Below are 18,936 nucleotides of genomic sequence, written 5' to 3' on the forward strand. Positions count from 1 at the left end.
GTTACAGGTACCTCTCGTGAGAGGTCCACGTCGTTTTCTAATCTATATTCCTAAGGATAAATTGTTCTCATTTAAATATTGTATTATATACGTTGTAGATTACATACCTACTTATCGTACTTGACCCACAGTTTTTATAATAAAACTATGTGTGAATAACCGATTTCACCAAAACTGCCATAATGCCCTGTCTTACTTAATATATTTTCATGAAAACCTTTTTAGGCAATGGATTATCATTTTAAAATAAGAATAAGAGTATTTGACATTACACGAAACAATACTAATTACTTGAAAAGTGCTAAAAATAGTGCTACTTTAATACGCTTCACAGCTGTTCACCTCTGACACGGAAGAGCGCATCACATGTCGAAGCTTGAAATTTGTTGAAGGGCAGAGGCCATCTCATCGCAGATACGCTGCTGTTTTTGAAGTAATTGTCTGTGATGTAGTTCTGTTCGGTGATTCCAATTGACATTTTGGAAATTGTAACTATTAAGTTGGGTAGTGGTGAGCAAAAGTAATCAAAATGCCCGATGGCAAAGAAAATAAGGTAGGATGTCAAAAATCATTTGCCTGCGATTATTTTTTCCATAGTTTACGTATTTTTCCGTGAGCGCTCACGTTATTTAATTCCCTAGTTATGTAATTTCAGGTGACAGTGTTAACTGTTTTTAAGTTTTTCCAAACTAATTAAGTCTTTTTTCTTCGGTGGACAAAAAAATTAGTAGTCGTAAATAATTTCCAAGTGTTCGATTTTAAATGCTATTGTCAGATTATAATGACGTGCGTATACACACAAATAGTGCGTCGCAGTTGTTTCATATTTCTCTTTACAATTGTATGCAGTATTCAAATTCTTGAGAAGATAGCGTTTCCTGTCAGGTTCCTGTTCTAGTTACGGAAGTGTTTAGCTGTCAACTATGTGAAACCCATATGTACTCCTCGAGGATGAAATTATATGTTAATTTGGACGAATAACACACGGGAAAAGTGTGTTAGGTTTGAATTGTTTTCTTCCTTTATTACAGAAAGTCATAACTTCATATGAAACATTGGTATGATTGATTTAGTTACCATACCTTACATAAACCATTCCGTGTGCTTGAATTCTACAGCTGAACATCTTGAGAGATGGTTAGTTACGGTTTCACTCTGCATCAGATCTAGAAAGAATGTGCGCTTTGGTTAGTGTTACCTTGTCGAACGGAAACACTTATGTCTACTGCACTAAAAATGTGTAGCAAGTTTCCAGAGGTGTGTGTGTGTGTGTGTGTGTGTGTGTGTGTGTGTGTGTGTGTGTGTGTGTTGTAATAAATACTTTAACAAAATCACTATGAAATAATTAGGTCCAGATAAAGAGAATAAATTCTGCGCGGACTAATTATCTTGCATGATATGTTTGCAGCGTCTTGGTGATTTTCTCGTTTATAGAAACCATGACCTGTTAGGCTTCAATATACACATTCTTGATCACATATTATTCCTTTGCAATAGGCAGAAGTTTTATGGATTTACATTTGCAGTAGCTTGAAGCTGGTGTGCATGTGTAATGATATCTTATTACTCAGTTCATAACAGGGCAGCAAGTGCAATTGTGTTAAATTACTTTGTGCAATGATTGCTATCAACTTATTTCGTTATGTGTGTCATACAGTGTCTGTGTTCTGTGTTATTGACTGCACCCTGCTAATACTTGTAAAGTTACTTGGCATCTTTCCACTTACAGCATGAGATGCGTAATAGGGGGGGTTTTTGTACTTGCCCTATCCTCATTAAATAACTATGTATATGCATATGTCAGTGTAAATGATTCATAGGCGAAAGTATGATAGTGGACACCGTCTTCCCCCACCTGAAATCTTGGCTTTGGTGACATTAATTTTTAGTGCAGCCTGAGCAAGTTACGTTGGAAGATGATCGCTTGGATGTGGTTTTAATATGTAATAAAGGTTGTGGTAACACTGATCTGTAATGTAGCCTGATGTCTACATTCATACTTTCCACCATAAAAACTAAAACTGTGAGGTACATTCCAACATGTGTATTACATAATGATCTGAGTACTTTGATGCATGCCAAGTACATATAATGTAAGTAAAGTATGATGCTTCCCATTGTAGCATTGGTGCTGTCAAGACACTGATACACGATTTATCAAGAAAACTTACAAAACATAAGACATTTACACAGTACTGTGCTACAATTATGCATACAGCTGAACACACAGTACTAATGAAATTAAAAATGACAGTGTTAAATTAAGGGAGAATAAGAAACAAATTGATATTACATTATGCTCAGCCACATGCACGTACTCGAGGCATGTAATGTAATACATAGAGATGTAATAGGCAGAAAATAGTGTAATAGTGTGTGTATGCAGTATATCCGTCAAATGACAGTGGCCCAACATACCATCTCTCTCTCTCTCTCTCTCTCTCTCTGAAATAGGTTGCTTCTTTGAGGAAAAGTGTCAAAGCATAGTAAAAAAAGACAGCCATAAGAAGGTTTTGACATCTATATTGACATGTGAAGACACATCAGAGAGAGTATTTATTTCTAAGGGTACAGTGGATTTATTTCTAAGGGTACAGTAAATTTTTAGAGTACATAAATACCTTTAGTTAATTTCATCATGAAGCCTACATAAGGAAGGAAACGGAGATAGAAACATCAGTGATGTTAGCCCCCCCCCCCCTCCACTCCTAGTATATATCAGAGCATACATACAATATATGTGTGTGATATGCCCAAAAGTATTAGTATGGAAATGTCTATTAACTAATACAGACTTTAATAAATCAGTTCAAATTTTTATAACTCAGTGTAATCATATTGTGTGAACATAGACATCGGGCTACACTAAAATCAATATTTTAACAAAAATTTTGCATTCATATTTGTTGGCTCCATGAACATACATTGTCATTTCACAACCTTAAGTAGAACTCGGGTTATACTGCAGGTAACTGTCACTGCAAGCAAGAGATATAAAAGTTCAACAGCTGTTGGTTTGTGTAGGTATCTGGATTATGCTACGTTGCTAGAATTACTGGTGTAATTCAAGCTGTAGCTTGACGCAGTGGGCAATACGAGCAATTGTGAAGGCATTTACAATCACTACCATCAGCTGCTTTGCTAACTGTCAACTTGGACTGCGTGAATAGTAGTACTATGGTTAATTGAATGTTCCAAAATTAGAGCAAATTCACTATAATTTATCAGCTATAGATAAGTCACACACAGTATTGTGTGACCTAAGTTATCAGTGGTAACAGAAAAGTACTCAAAGTACCACCTTAAGGAGTGCAATCAGCTAAATATGTTAATACAGTGGTCTTGTGTATAATGACCTCACATTAGGTAGTTTAGTTTTTATTTTACACATTGTTGTTTCTAAGCACATGCTACCTTTCCTGATTTGTTTTGTGAAATTTGTGGTAACACACTGTGCGAACAGTGTTTGGTTTTATCAGAAGAAATGCAGTCTCATTGTATCTGTGAATTTCTCATTGCCCTCATTAAGTGAACCAATACTTATCTTCAGAATAAAATTTACTTTGTTTTCTGAGGAGACTCTGTAAGCATTACTTTTATCACGTAGAAATAAACTTGAAAAAAGTTAAATTTCAAGTGAGGAACTAGCATACTTGCACAGGGTTATTAACATTGCTCTCACTAATCACATTGTTAGAAGTATTAAAATGTTAAGCCTGTTACTTTCAATTCTGCAAATACAGTGTGTGGTGGAAATGTACATATGAAATGAAGTGGGGGCATAGAGATAGGTACCATTTGAGTTATTAGTCAGAGGTCTTTAAATCACCCCCAGTTGACTTTGGCCTGTAATGACTAGGGGCAGACTTGGCAAACTCAGGCAGAGTTCCTGGGCAATGGCTAGTTTAGCAGTGACACATCATTATTTTATGAGTGAGATTGTTAGCATAACTACTTGGGACACAGAGGTGGTAGAAACCTTGCTTTATTTATGCCTCACTGCATAAATTTTCTGTATGAGAGTACCTTAGTGTGCAAACGCCAAGATCACACAATTTTTTAATTAGACAACAGGTTTAACCAGTCTTAGCTCTAATCTTCAGGTCTTAAAAATTTTTGTTGTTGGAAAACATGTTCATTTTATGCTGAATCTCATGCACAAGATGTGAAGTAGGTAAAACTCAGCATATTATAAATGTTTGTCATTGCTAAAATATTTAAAAAAAAATTAAAAACACACAGCACCTTGCTCAAAAGGCTGTGTCCATATACATGTTCCTCACACATTAATCTTTACACAGTTTGAACTAGGAGGGTCATTTTCTAGTGTCTGTCAGAATGATCATGTAAAAAAAATTAATTATAAAAGAACTGAAAATAGTTGTGCTGACTGGAAATGGCTGGTCATTTGTAAAGAGTAATAAAGAATAATTTTAATGGTTAAGGTGGTTTCTTTTGCCAAGGTCTCCTGCTTTAGTTTACAGAAGCCTGAGGCATCTTCAAAAAGTGTAGATTTTTGTAATTATAGAGTTGCAAGAAAGACTATGGATGAAGGGCAACAGGCTAATTCCATATTTCTAGGTTTCTGAAAAGCATGAGAGACGGTACCAACTGCAGATGGTTAACAGAGGTATGTGAATTTGGAGTAGGCTCCCAGATATGTGACTGGCTTGAAGATTTCTTAAGTAATAGAACCAAATACATTGTCCTCAACAATGAGGGTTCATTGGAGACGGATAACATCAGGAGTGCTCCATGGAAGTGTGATAGGACGGTTGCTATTTCCTGTATACATAAGTGACGTGGCAGATGGGGTGGGCAGCAATCTGGCTATTTGCTGCTGATGCTGTGGTGTACAGTGAGGTGTTGAAGATAAGTGACTGTAGGTTGATACAAGATGACCTAGAAAAATTTCTAGTTTGTGTGATAAATGGCAGCTGGCTCTTAATGTAGAAAAATGTAAGTTAATGCAGATGAGTAGGAAAAACAAACACATAATGTTCGGATACAGCATCAGTATCGTCCTACTTAACACATGTTGTTTAAGTGTCTGGGTGTAACATTTCAAAGTGATATGAAATGAAATGAGCACTTTAGGATTGTGGTAGGGGAAGGTGAATGGCTGACTTCAGTTTATTGGGAGAATTTTAGGAAAGTGTGGTTCTTCTGTAAAGGGTACAGCATAGAGGATGCTAGTGTAACCTATCTTGAGTACTGCTGCAGTGTTTGGGATCTGCACCGCGTTGGACTGATAGAAGACGTTGAAGCGATTCATAGGCGAGCTGTTAGATTTGTTAACAGTAGGTTTGATCAGCATGCAGTGTTACTGATATGCTTCAGGAGCTCAAGTGGGAATCCCTGGAGGGAAGGTGATGTTCATTTCGAAGAACACTACTGAGAAAGTTTAGAGAACACAGCAGAATGATCCTATTGCTGCCAACATACATTTTGCGTAAGGACCATGAAGATCAGAGAAATTAGGGCTTGTACAGAGGCATATAGATAGTCATTTTTTCCCTGCTCTATCTGTGAGTGGAACAGAAAACGAAATGGCTAGTGGTGGTACAGGGTACACTCCGCCACACACTGTATGGTTTCTTGTGGAGTATGGATGTAGATGTAGACTCTTTGGTGTGCTTAGACAGCACACACATTTAGGATGTTATGATTTGCATGAAGAGGCTAACATTTTTACATAAATGACCACCTCATTGGTTATGTGGGTGGAACAACAGTTACGGCCTGTTACCACATGTTTGTACCTCTTGTACTGAACTCAGAGCAGTTGTTGTTCCAATCTATGGCACACATAGTGTTGCTGTTTACTAAGTTTTTCTGCCAGCTGTCAAGTATTTATCATAAGGGGTACCATGGAAATTTCTATGCCGAGGATAGTTCAGTATACGCAATGTACTTGGAATTCTTTGAACACCTACCCTAGAGACTGAGTCAGACAACAGACAGATGATTTTGGTCGATTCATTTGTCTCAGCACAGTAACAGTCACAATTTGTGATTGCTCTTTCTGCTCTTTTACCCTCTTGGGTGCTATTTGATTGGAGGTGGCCACTGCACACTCAAGAAACAATTTCCTTTCGTGGATCTATTTCACTCTGAGCATTGTGACAAAAAGGCAGCTATTCGAATGCATTCTCTGCAAAGCCGTCTGAACTTGTAAAATATCCCATTTGTTGAAATTTTAGAGTTCTGTTAGGGAGGTAAGTTGAATACTGAGGTGGACAGCTGACCTTAATGTGTGGGGGGTGAACAATGGCCTGACAAGTCAAAAATTCTGCACCATGGCATGATATTTTCCACTGCAGCACGAAGTGGCAATGTCACTAGTCTAAAGGATCATCCCCGACTCAAGTAAAATGTAGAACTGTATTTATAGAAAGAAGCAGTAATGGTTGCTCTCCTGAAAATGTTCAATCTTGAAATCTCAGTGTAATAATGGTCATACAAGCTGTTTTGGAAAAACTTGAAGCAAATCATTAATCACCACCTCACGCAGTTGCTTTCTGTGTGACTTCAGAAGATACCAGTCTAACCCTTTGGAACTTGACCATGTTGGAAGCACCCATAAAAGAAACTATTATTGCATAATTGCCATCTGATGGCAGTATTTTTATTCTAAAAAGTTTTAGATTATCACCTCATGATAAATTTAATGCAAACTGCAAACTCCACGAGTGGGTCCTTGGGGGAAGATATCCGCACTGTTGTGATCCTTCCTCACAAAACTCACATTTTTTACTCTAAAATGAGTTATCTAGTTGTTGTTTCCCTTCCAAAATAAGTGTACCATTAGGAAATAGCCCTCAGGGTATCAGCATTGATTTGCTGATTATGGGCTTGGCGACTCTGGGGTTCCTGAGCAGGGGACTGGTAAGTGCCGCCTGTCTCCTGTTACCGTAAGCTCCAGGAATGCTTCAGCAACCACTTTATGGTGTGGCAGTGGAACGTTGTGTGTTGCAGGGAATGGGGATCTTGGTTTGACCTCCGGGATCACACGTATGGTAAAATCCTCCATAAAAAAAGCTGTAAGTCTCAAGGTGTGCTGCACAGCCGATGCATAGCTGTTTAGGTGGTGGAACAGTCGTTAGCAGGCAACCTTCGGGAGCCAGCTGCACCTCAGTTATATAAGGCTTATTGAGGCATACGGGGCCCCATCTGAGTGGATCCTTCTTTCCCTAGTTGCTCATGGGACTGAGATGGAACCCTTGAAATCATCTTTTTCTCCTCCCAGTGGGAAGGGTGTACTGCCTGGGAGTATTCACACCCAATGCTCCAAACAAATTAGGCTAGACCTCTTGGTAACTTGCATAAGTTGAATTATAGTAACAGGACTCAAGGAGTCATAAATCAAAATGTGTTTTTGGTCATCAAGAGGAAGAAGGGGATGTTTGAAAAAGTGTCCCCCTTCTATAGTCTTAGAGGGTTAGGACTTGCCTGAAGTCCATGAAGCGGCTGTGGAATGCTTCCCTACTGATCGAGACTAACAGGGGAAAGCAGGTGGAATGACTTACGAAGACCAAAAAATTGGATGAATATGATGTAACTGTTGAACTACATACTCCCTTAACTCTAGCAAGGGTGTGGTCACATACCGTGACATTATGGATATTGACATAGCTTCACTTAAACAGGAATAGGCATTACAGGGGATAGTGGACATAGATCAAAGGATGAATAGGAATAATGGAGAAATTGAGAAGATTGTCACCTTCATTGAGACCTTTAATTCTCCAGCATTGCCTGACCACATCGTGGCAGGTTTCCTTCGACGTAGAGTTAGGCCTTACGTACCTACCCCAATGCGGTGCTGCAAATGCCAGTGTTTTGGTCACACAATGATGAGTTTCAGGGGTGAAGTGACCTGTGGGAAATGTGGAAAGGCAGCCCATGAAGCTGGGATTGGCTGTCCATTTCCAGCAGTCTGTGTTAACTTCTCTGGGAGCCACCCAGTCTGGAGCCGAGTGTGCCCTGTTTTTACAGAGGAACGAAAAATTCAGGAACTAAGTCACCAAGCACATCCCCTATGCTGAAGCCAAAAAGGAATATAAGGCAACGAAACCTCCCACCTTTACCATTTTATGCTTCCATGGTCCAGTAACCTGTTCCTAAGGTCAACACCTCGACGCAGATATCATCCAGTGTAAAACTATCCACCACCACCACCAGCTATACATCCATGTGTACATGCCAAGGCAAAACAGATAAGGATAAGGCAATCCAAGCAGCTGCCACATAAAAGACTAGCAAGAGTTCCGTAGTGACTGTCAAGAAGGCATATAACAGGCAGAGCACGTCTAACACCCCTTTTCCCCCTCATTCTTGAAGGGACAGGATGCAGGGAAAGATTAATGACATTTGGCTCAAAAGCTGTCCAGAGTGCCATCAGATGTCATTCTTTCACGTCTGACTGATGTCGACATGATCGAGCTAGTGGAGTTAGATGCCTTGGGTCCAGACAGCCCCTACACTCTCCCTCGCTCTACAAGTGTTTCACTTCCGCAGTGCAAAGAAAGGGGTAAATTAAAACCACATCTATGAAATGGCTCCCATCCTACAGTGGAACTTTCAGGGGTTCAGGATGCATGCGGATGAACTCTCTCTTCTCAGGGTAGACAACTGTGTCTGTGTCCCCTGGAAAATCATTTCCATCAATCATACACCCCTGAGCTAAGAGGCTATGTACTCCACAAAAAGGATGAGCTGAGTGGAGAGATAGCTAGAGGAGGCATAGGTATTTTCATTAGTACTGACTACCACTCATCGCCTCTCACTTAAGAGAGACTTTACAAGCAGTTGCTGTATCAGTGCACGTGCGTCATTCATTGACAATGTTCCCTTTACTTGTCCCCACATGATGCACTTGATGAAGAAGCCCTAACGGACCTTGTCACACAGCTCCTCTGTCCCCTTCGTCCTCTGTGGTTATTTAATGGACAAGTGTACCTAGGGGCTCTGTAACTACCTGCCCCAAGGGTAGAGCAGTTGAGAGGCTACTCAAGTCATCATGTACATACTTGCTAAATGAAGGACAGAGCACTCACTGCTGCACAGCAACTGGGTTGTTCTGCCATTAATTTCTCACTTTGCTGTCCCAATCTTGCTCTCATTGCTCAATGGGAAGTGGTTGATGACTTGCACGGAAGTGATCACTTCCCGATCTGGATTCACCTGCCAGATGGTGTGGAACCCTAAAGGAAACTGCAGCGATGGGTGCTCGGTAGAGTCGACGGGACACTGTGCAGCCAGTTGGCCCCGTTTGAACATTGTGCAAATGTCGAGGCATGGGTGGATCATATTACCAAGTGACCCACCACACCACTGCAGCATCCATTCCGCAGTCCATGGGACAACAGAAGAGGCAACTTGTCCGTTGGTGGAGTGCTGAATGCCACTCTGCATTCAGGACCAAGTATGCGGCTCTGTGTAGGTTCACGTGTTGGTCAACTGCAGAGAATCTTGCAGCCTTTTGGGTGTCAAGGGCAAAGTGTTGCAGAATTATTGAAGAAAGCAAGAAGAGGTCATGACAGCAGTTGCTGAAAACCATTAATCGTTCCACCAAAAGTTCCATTGTGTGGGAGACCATCAGGATAATTTCTGAGAGAGGAGGTGGGTGACCCATGGCTGCTGTAATGGGGAACAGCACTCTCCAAACCAATCCATGAGACATTGTCCATAACCCCCTACGAGTCCCGGGATTAGAATAGACCCAGGTATTCCTGCCTGTCATAAGAGGCGACTAAAAGGAGTCTTGCATGCTTTGGCCTTAGTGATGGTACCCTGTTAGTTTTGACCTCCATTTTTCAAACTTTCCCAAAGAGTGAGCCAATTGGGGAAGGGCGTGTTGCATAGTGCATCGTGTCCGTGGTGCCTTGATCTTTGGCCCACTTTCTCGTCGTCGCACTGCAGTCCAGCTCATTCTCCATCTCTTGGATGAGGACGCCTTCCTAGGTGCATTTTCCACCATGCACTATGCGGTGTCACTTTTTGCACTGACAATCAACATGGACTTCTTTGCACCTCATATCCATCACGGTAGCCAGCCCATTATGATGGCACCACCATGTACCCTGTTGGTTGTAGCCCCCTGACAAAACAGGGATTGCTCTGTTGATGCCTGCACCGTTAATTCCCCATGTATGCCAAGGAGTAGATGCCTGTCACCCTGGGGCATCGGGACTCCCGGCAATGGCCATGCTGCCAGGTGGCCTTTGCTGCGGCTGGGTGGCGCCCGTTGGGAGGACCCCTAGTCAGAGTGAGTAGCATCAGGGCGGGTGACACGCGATGAAGTGTACCCCGTCATCACTTGCTGGTGACACCAGAAGTATGTAAGTGTTCAAAGTCTCAGTACAATGCAAGGAAGTGTGATCCTAAATCGTTGCTCTCCCTGGCCACACCATGGGAGGAACGCCAGGCTAAGGATGGCAGTGAAACGTATTCGCCCCAATACCTCACATGTACAAGAACTGATGGGGACTCCTTTGTTTTGAAGGATCCAGTTTTTTGTTGAGCATTTAGAGGACAAGTATGGGGAGGTGGAGGGCTTGTCCAAAATGCGATCTGGGTCAGTCTTGATAAAAACAGCATCCTCGGCCCAGTCACTGAGTTTACTTGCTTGTAACAAGTTGGGAGATGTTTCTGTTGCCATCATGCTACATAAGAGCTTAAATATCATCCAGGGTATTATATTCCACAGGGGCCTTCTTTTGCAGTCTGACAACGAGCTGCATGCCAATTTAGAGCAGTGAGGTGATCATTTCATGCGGTGCATCCATCAGGGTCCAAGGGATAATCGGGTTGCCACTGGTGCCTTCATCTTGGCCTTCAAGGTGAAACCTTACCTGAGAATGTCAAGGTGATGGTCTACCGCTGTGATTTAAAGTCCTATATCCCCCACCCGATGCGGTGCTTAAAGTGCTGTAAGTTTGGCCATATGTCTTCCTGCTGTACTTAGAGCGTCACAATTCGAAATTGTGGACATCTATCACATCCCAATATTCCATGTGCCCCACCTCCCATCTGTGTAAACTGTGGAGAGCATCATTCACCTTGCTCGCCAGACAGCAGGATTTTACAAAAAGAGAGGAAAAGCGTGGAATACAAGACCCTGGACCATCTGACCTACACTGAGGTTAAGAGAAAATGTGAGTGCCTACATCCTGTGGCTGTGACCTCACGATATGCCACCACTACAAGAACAGTTGTAGCCCCATCAGTTCGTCGAATTCCAGTCAGCTCTCAGAGCCAGAAGGCTACACCTGCCCCCTTCATGGTGGGGGCCATCCCCCCCCCCCCTTGCCCCCTGCTGTTGCTCCTGCACAACCTACCTCAGGAGCACTGCACCCCCCCCCCCCCCCCCTTCCCAACCATCGGGGACACCAGTCCCCACTTCTCAGCCAGAGAAGTGTAAGGCTTCTTCAGCTTCTCTCGCAAGAAAGGGGTCGCTTCAGTCACTCCCTTCCCAGATTTCTGCTAATGGGAAAGATGACACCTGCCAGTGCCCAAAAGCAGCTGGGCGTAGGGTTTCACAATCATCCTCAGTTCCGGAGACTGATTCAATGATGTCCACCCAGCCAGGGAAACCCAAGGAACAGTGCGAAAAATCAAAAAAGACCCCCAAGAACAAGGAACTCACAGGGCACCCACATCACTGCTACCTACAAGCTCTGCATCTGAGGATGGGGTGGAGATTCTTAAACACAAACACAATGGATATAGGTTGCTTAGGCAAAAAGTCAGTGGCAGCAGGTGAACTAGAGGCGTAAACTGCCTCATTGAATGTTCCGTGCCTTCCCAGTCTCACGATGATGACATCCTCCAGTGGAATTGCGGTGGTTTTTTCCACCACCTGGTTGAGTTACGGCAACTGTTAAGCTTCTCACCTGCTTTCTGCATTGCCCTCCAGGAAACCTGGTTCCCGGCAATGCGGACACCTGTCTTCTGCAGCTATAAGGGGTATTAAAGGAACTGTAGCAACTATAATAGTGTGTCAGGTGGAGTTTGCGTTCATGTCCTAAAGTCAGTCTGTAGTGAGCCGTGCCCCTTCAAACCCCTCTTGAAGCTGTGGCTGTCAGAATACAGACAAAACGGGAAATAACTGTCTGCAGTGTATATCTTCCTCCAGGTGGTGCAGTAGCCCTGAATGTATTAGCTGCACTGAGTGATCAACTCCCTAAACTTTTCCTACTTTTGGCAGATTTTAATGCCCATAACCACCTTGTGTGGTGGTACTATGCTTACTGGCTGAGGCAGAGATGTCGAAAATTTACTGTCACATCTCGATCTGTCTCTTAAATACTGGGGCCGCCACATATTTCAGTGTGGCTTAAGGTAGTTACTCATCCATTGATTTATCAATTTGCAGCCCAGGACTTCTCCCATCTATCCACTGGAGAGAAAATGACGATCTGTCTGGTAGTGACCACTTCCACATCTTCCTGTCACGGCCCCGGCATCAGGCCCAGGGACACCTACCCAGATGGGCTTTAAACAAGGCGGACTGGGAAACTTTCACCTCTGATGTCACCATTGATTCTCCCCCACATGGTAACATCAATGTGACGGTTGAACAGGTGACTACCACAATCATTCCTGCAGCAGAAAACGCGGTCCCTCACTATTTAGGGTGCACCCAGCAAAAGACAGTCCTTCGGTGGTTGCCGGAAGTCGCTGAGGCAATTACAGTGTGTCAACGAACTCTGCAGTGACATAAGTGAAACCCTTCCCTAGAGCATCTGATAGCCTTTAAGTGGTTCTGTGCCCATGTACGCCAGCTTATAAAGTGATGGAAGCAGGAGTGTTGGGAGAGGTACGTGTCAACCATTGGGTACCATATGTCACCTTCCCAAGTCTGAACAAAGATCAGATGTCTTTTTGGGTACCAGACCCCAACAGGTGTCCCTGGCGTTACCATAAATGGCAAGTTATGTACTGACGCAAACATGATTGCTGATCACTATGCTCAAGCCTCTGCATCGAAGAACTACCCCCCAGGCATTCGCACCCACAAACGGTGGATGGAAAGGAAATTCCTCTCGTGCACTACACGCCACAGTGAACCCTATAACGCTCCATTTACAGAGTGGGAGCTCCTCAGCGCACTTGCACATTGCCCAGACACAGCTCCTGGGCCGAATCAGATCCACAGTCAGACGTTTATACATCTCTCGTCTGACTACAAGCACCATCTCCTCATCGTCCTGAACCGGATCTGGTGTTGGGGCGTCTTTCTATTGCAACGGCAGGAGAGCACCATTGTCCCGGTAAAAACCTGCTTGAAGTGGATAGCTATTGGCCCATCAGCCTCAGCAACATTCTTTGTCAGGTGCTGGAACGTATGGTGTGTCAGTGGTTGGGTTGGGTCGGGTCCTGAAGTCATGTGGCCTACTGGCTCCATGCCAGGCCGGCTTCCCCCAGGGTCGCTCTACCACTGATAACTTTGTGTCCCTCAAGTCTGCCAATCCGAACAGCCTTTTCCAGGGCCAACACCTTGTTGCGGTCTTTTTTTATCTATGCAAAGCTATGACACCACCTTGCAACATCATGTCCTTGCCACATTATACCGGTGCGGTCTCAGAGGCCCGCTCCTGATTTTAATCCAGAATTTCCTGTCGCTCCATACTTTCCATGTCCAAGTTAGTGCCTGCCATATTTCCCTCCATATCCAGGAGAATGGGGTCCTGCAGGGCTCTGTATTGAGTATATCACTATTTTTAGTGGCCATTAACTGTCTAGCAGCAGGTGTAGGCCCATCCATCTTACCTTCTCTGTATGCAGATGACTTCTGTATTTTTGTACTGCTCCACCAGTACTGTCATTGCTGAGCAGCATCTCCAGGGTGTCATCCAGAAGGTGCAGTCATGGGCTCTCGCCTACAGTTTCCAGTTTTAGGCCGCTAAGTCAGAAGTTATGATGGTCCACTCACTGTAGTGGAGACATATCGATTCTTAGGACTGGTTTTCGCCACCCGATTGACTTGGCTACCTCACCTTTGTCAGCTTACGTAGAAGTGCTTGCAGCACCTTAATGCCCTCTGCTGCCGGAGCAACACCAACTGGGGTGCAGATCACTCTACTCTGCTGCAGCTCTACAAACCCCTTGTTCCATCCCACCTTCACTATGGGAGTCTGATTTATGGTTCAGCAGCACCCTCAGTGTTACATGTACTCGACCCAGTGCACCACTGTGGCGTTCACCTAGCAACGGATCTTTTAGAGAGTCCAGTGACGAGTGTCCTGGTGGAGGCCAGAGTCCCTCCATTGCGGATCCAACGTACACAACTGCTTGCCAGTTATGTTGCACACATTCGTAGTTCTCCTGAATTAACATCTCCTTTTTCCACCCACGGCAGTTCATCTCCCGTATCGGCGGCCCAGCTCAGGGCTAACGACGGTTCGCGTGAGAACCCTTCTGTCTGAACTGGAGTCCTTCCCTTTACCATCACCCATCCAGGTCCCTCCAGATACCTCTCCATGGTGTACATCTAGGCTGCAAATTTGTATGGACCTTTTTCATGACCCTAAGGACTCTGTTAATCCTGCCGCCCTCCACTGTCACTTCCTCTCCTTTCTTGACGTGTTCCAGGGCTCTGAAATGGTTTACTCTGACGGCTTGATGACTGATGGCCAAGATGGCTTCGCCTACATCCACAAGAGGCCATTTTGAACAACATCCAGTGCCCAGTGGCTGCAGTGTATTCATTGCAGAGCTGGTGGCCACTTCTTGTGCACTTCAGTATGTCCATTCATGCCCTGGGGAATCATTTCTTCTGTGTACTGACTCCTTGAGCAGCCTAGAAGCTATCAACCATTGCTACCGTCGCCATCCTTTGGTAGTGTCCATCCTGGAGTCCATCTACACCTTGGACTGGCCCCGTTGTTGAGTGCTTGTGTGGACCCCAGGACACGTCGGCATCCCAGGCAACGAACTTGCTGACAGACTGGCCAAACAGGCTACACGGAAACCGCTTCTGGAGATGGGCATCCCTGAACCTGACCTACGTTGTGATTTACGCCGTAGGGTTTTTTGACTTTGGGAGATGTAATGGCATAACAGTACACACAACAAACTGTGTGTCATTAAGGAGACCACGAATGTGTGGAAGACTTCCATGCAGGCCTCTTGCAGGGAATCAGTTGTCCTCTGCCGGCTCCACATTGGCCACACTTGTGTGATCCACGGTTACCTCCTGCGCCATGAAGACACGTCTGAGTGTTGGTGCAGCGCCCGTTTGTCAGTGGCCTATATTCTGGTGCATTGTCCCAGTTTGACTGCCCAGTGATGAACTTGTTGCTGCTAATTTTATCTGACAAATCCTCACCAGCTGATTTAGTTGTAAGTTTTATTCATGAGGGCAGGTTTTATCATTTGATCTAAGTTTTAGCGCATGTCCTTTGTGCCTCTGTGTCCTTCACATGTTTGTTGCCCTTTAATCATTCTTGTGATTTTTCCTTTCATTTCGGTTTGAGTTGTCAGTCTCGTTTGTTTCATTCTCACACTTGTGGCATTGTTTTATTCTGAACAAGGGACTGATGACCCCGTACTTTGCTCCCTTTCCCCCTCTTTTAATCCATCCAACCAACAATTGCAGTTTGTGTCTGATCTCTTCTCTCTGAACTAAAGCCCTTGTCTTTACCACCTATACATGAGGTTCATTCACGAACACCTTCATGGTGTACACCAGGCTTTGCCTGGACCTTTAATATGGCCCTAAGAACGCTGTTAACGCTGCATCCCTCCGCTGTCACTTCCTCTAGATTCTTGACGTGTGCTGGTTCCATGAAGTGGTTTACATTGGTGGCTGCTGGTCACATTGGCTTTGCCTGTGTTCATGGAGAACATACAGAACAGCACTCCTTGCCAAATGGCTGCAGTGTTTTCCCTGCAGAGCTGGTGGCCATATCTCATGCTCTTGAGCACGTCCCCTCATGCCCAGGCAAGTCATTTCTCCTGTCTATTGACTCCTTCAGCATCCCACAAGCTATCGACCAGTGCTACCCTCGTCATCCTTTGAGAGCGACCATCCAGGAGTCCACCTATGCTCAGGAACAGTCCAGTCATTCAGTGGTGTTTGTCTGAACCCCAGGTCACTTTGGAATCCCAGGCAACAAACTTGCCGACAGGCTACGCAGTAACCGCTTATGGAAATCAGCTTCTCTGACACTGACCTGCATTCAGTATTAAGCTGCAAGGTTTTTCGGCTTTGGGAGACAGAATGGCATAACCTCAGTATGCACAAGAAGCTGCGTGCCATTAAGGAAACTGACTATGTGGTTCACCTCCGTGCGTGCCTCTCGCAGGGACTCCGTGGTTCTCTGTCGGCTCGGCATTGGCCATACGTGGCTGACACATGGTTACCTCCTCCGTCATGAGGACCCACCTTGATATCACTGTGACTCACAAATGATGGTCGTCCATCTGTTGCTGGACTGCCCACATTTAGCCGCTCTGCGATGGACTTTAAACTTTTCCAGCATCCTACCTTCAGTGTTGGGTGACAGTGCCTCAACAGCATCTTTAGTTTCACGTTTTATTCGTGAAAGTGAGTTTTATCATTTGATCTAAGTTGTAGCACATGCTGTTTGTCCCTGTGTGTCCTCCACCCTAATGATTTCAGGGTGGAGGTTTTAATATGTTGCAGAGTGGCTGGCTTTTCCTTTTTATCCACATGGTTAGCCAGCCATGTTAACGTGCTTTCTTGTTTTAACCTCTTCTACCTGTTTCTTGCATCTTTGTGGTTTTCTTGTCCCCTTTTGTCTGTTGAAGTGTTTGTTGCCCTTCAGTCGTTGCGGTTTTTCCTTTCATTCTGTTTTGTGTTGTAAGTCTCATTGTCTTATTCTCACCCTTGTGGCATTGTTTCCATCAGAACAAGGGACCGATGACCTTGCAGTTTGGTCCTTTCCCGGCTCGCCCCCCCCCCCCCCCCCCCCCACTTTTAAACAAACAAACCAACCAACCAATCATTGCCCATACTATGGCGGTGTATTTTGCTACAGTTACTGCAACAGCCAGTCAGGATCCAGATTTCCAGCACCATAGAGTAGTTGCCAAGAGGTGTTGTTGGACGTCCGGTCCACCTCTGATGAAGGTTACAACTGCCCACATTCCGTGTGGAAGCTGGATTCTGCAGTGTCTGTGGCATGTGATGCATCCCCTGGTCACGACAGGATCCATTAGTGTGCTGTGGTGCCTCATAAAGCGAAACAAAGATATCCTCCTCGCACTTCTTGATCCCACTTGGGCATCAGGTCACTTTCCTGACTCGTGGTGTGAATTTCACTTTTAACACCTGGGAAAGACCGTACATGCCTGAGTAGTTACCATAGTGTTGTCCTCACTAGCTGCATGTGGAAGACCTTGATGTGGATGGTCAGCTACCACCTTGTCTGGATCTTAATATCCAGACAACTCCATAGTCGTTTTCAATGTGGGCTCAGGAGATATTGCTCCATCTTTGATAACCTTGCCCTCCCAGAGGGGGCTACACAACAGGCTGTTCTATGCCAGCATCAACTTCTAAGTATATTTTTTGACATCGAGAAGGCCTACAATACTACTTGGCGGCATTTTATGCTTGAGCAGCTTCACGAATTTGGTTTTTGCAGTTGTTTTCCCCATTTTTATTCAGTCTTTCCTTTCGCCACTATATTTTAGATACCAAGTCGGTGGTGTCCTGTCTGATCACTTTGAGCAGAACGGTGTCCCTCAAGGTAGTGGTTTAACTGTCTTTGCCATAGCTATTAATAGAATTATGTCTGTAGTGAAAAGTCCTGTCCTGTGTTGTTTCTTTGTGGATATTTCTCTCTGTTTTTCTGTTCTTCAAGCCTTGAAATGACAACATGTCAGTTGCAACTAACTCTGCGACGTTTGCATGAATGTGTGCAGAAGAGTGGCTATAAATGTTCCACGGAGAAGTCTGTTTGTTCTTTTTAACTGTTCTCGTTCCATTGTAAACTTTCCTGAGTTGAGTATGAGGGACACTGTCCTTACTTGTAAAGACACAGTGAGGCTTCTGGGCCTCATATTTGACTCTAAGCTTACGTGGTTACCACATCTTGGAGATGGAAAAAAGTCACTTAAGGCTTTAAGTATTTTAAAATGTCTTAGTTACAGTACATGGGGAGCAGACAGGACTTGTCTGTTCCAGTTTACAGGTCATTTGTGCGATCTTGGCTCGATTATGGGTGCACAGTGTATGGATGTGCGAGACCCTCTTATTTAAAGATGTTGGTCTTGGTGCAGCATGAAGGGATTTGATTGGCCACTAGGGCATTCAAAACACGCCAGATACCCAGCCTCTGTGCAGAGGCTGGTGAACAGTCATTTAACATCAGGCGACAGGCGTATAAAACAGTGTCCATACCATACACACCCACCTACCATACTGTTGCTGAGCCTCCAAAGGAAAAGCTTTCTCGTAACAGGCAATGAGGCCCTTTGGGATTCGTGCACAGGATTACTTCTAGAGATGGGTGTGGCCGGTCTTCATGTTTTACATTGTGGTGGGAGCAGATTTCCAACTTGACTTCTCCAAAGGGCCAGACTTGTTTTAGACTAGATGAATTCAATAGTGTGCACTGATGGCTCCAAGCAAGGGACTTCCCTTGGCTGCTCTGTCGTCTTCCCGGACCATGTAACTAGGATTCGCCTTCCTGACGAGTATACTGTTTTCTCAGCAGAGCTCCGCACTATCCTGAAGGCAGTGGAGCCGATGAGCCGTATTCAGGGCAAATGATTTGTCGTTCGTTCAGGTTCTCTTTGTGCCTTACAATTGTTACAGAACTTGTACCCAGCTGACGAGTTAGTCTACCTGAGATATGACCAACTGTACTTGCTCCAACAGCAGGGTAAGCAGGTGTCCTCTGCTTGGTGCCAGGTCATGTAGGGATATGGGGAAATGAACAGGCCGATCGGGCTGCCAAG

The 18,936-nt window shown here is 44.5% G+C and overlaps 1 protein-coding gene across 1 annotated transcript in view; it reads left to right on the forward strand.

The window, feature by feature from the left end:
- Positions 1-356: 356 nt before the first annotated feature.
- LOC126297872 (adiponectin receptor protein-like) overlaps positions 357-18,936 on the forward strand; it is a 74,731-nt gene continuing 56,151 nt past the window's right edge. Inside the window, exon 1 of the mRNA XM_049989163.1 lies at positions 357-553. Coding sequence (XP_049845120.1) covers positions 530-553 — 24 coding nt within the window. The 5' untranslated portion in view covers positions 357-529. The remainder of the gene's footprint in view (positions 554-18,936) is intronic.

The sequence above is a fragment of the Schistocerca gregaria genome, chromosome X (assembly GCF_023897955.1).
Source record: "Schistocerca gregaria isolate iqSchGreg1 chromosome X, iqSchGreg1.2, whole genome shotgun sequence".
NCBI classification, from domain to species: domain Eukaryota; kingdom Metazoa; phylum Arthropoda; class Insecta; order Orthoptera; family Acrididae; genus Schistocerca; species Schistocerca gregaria.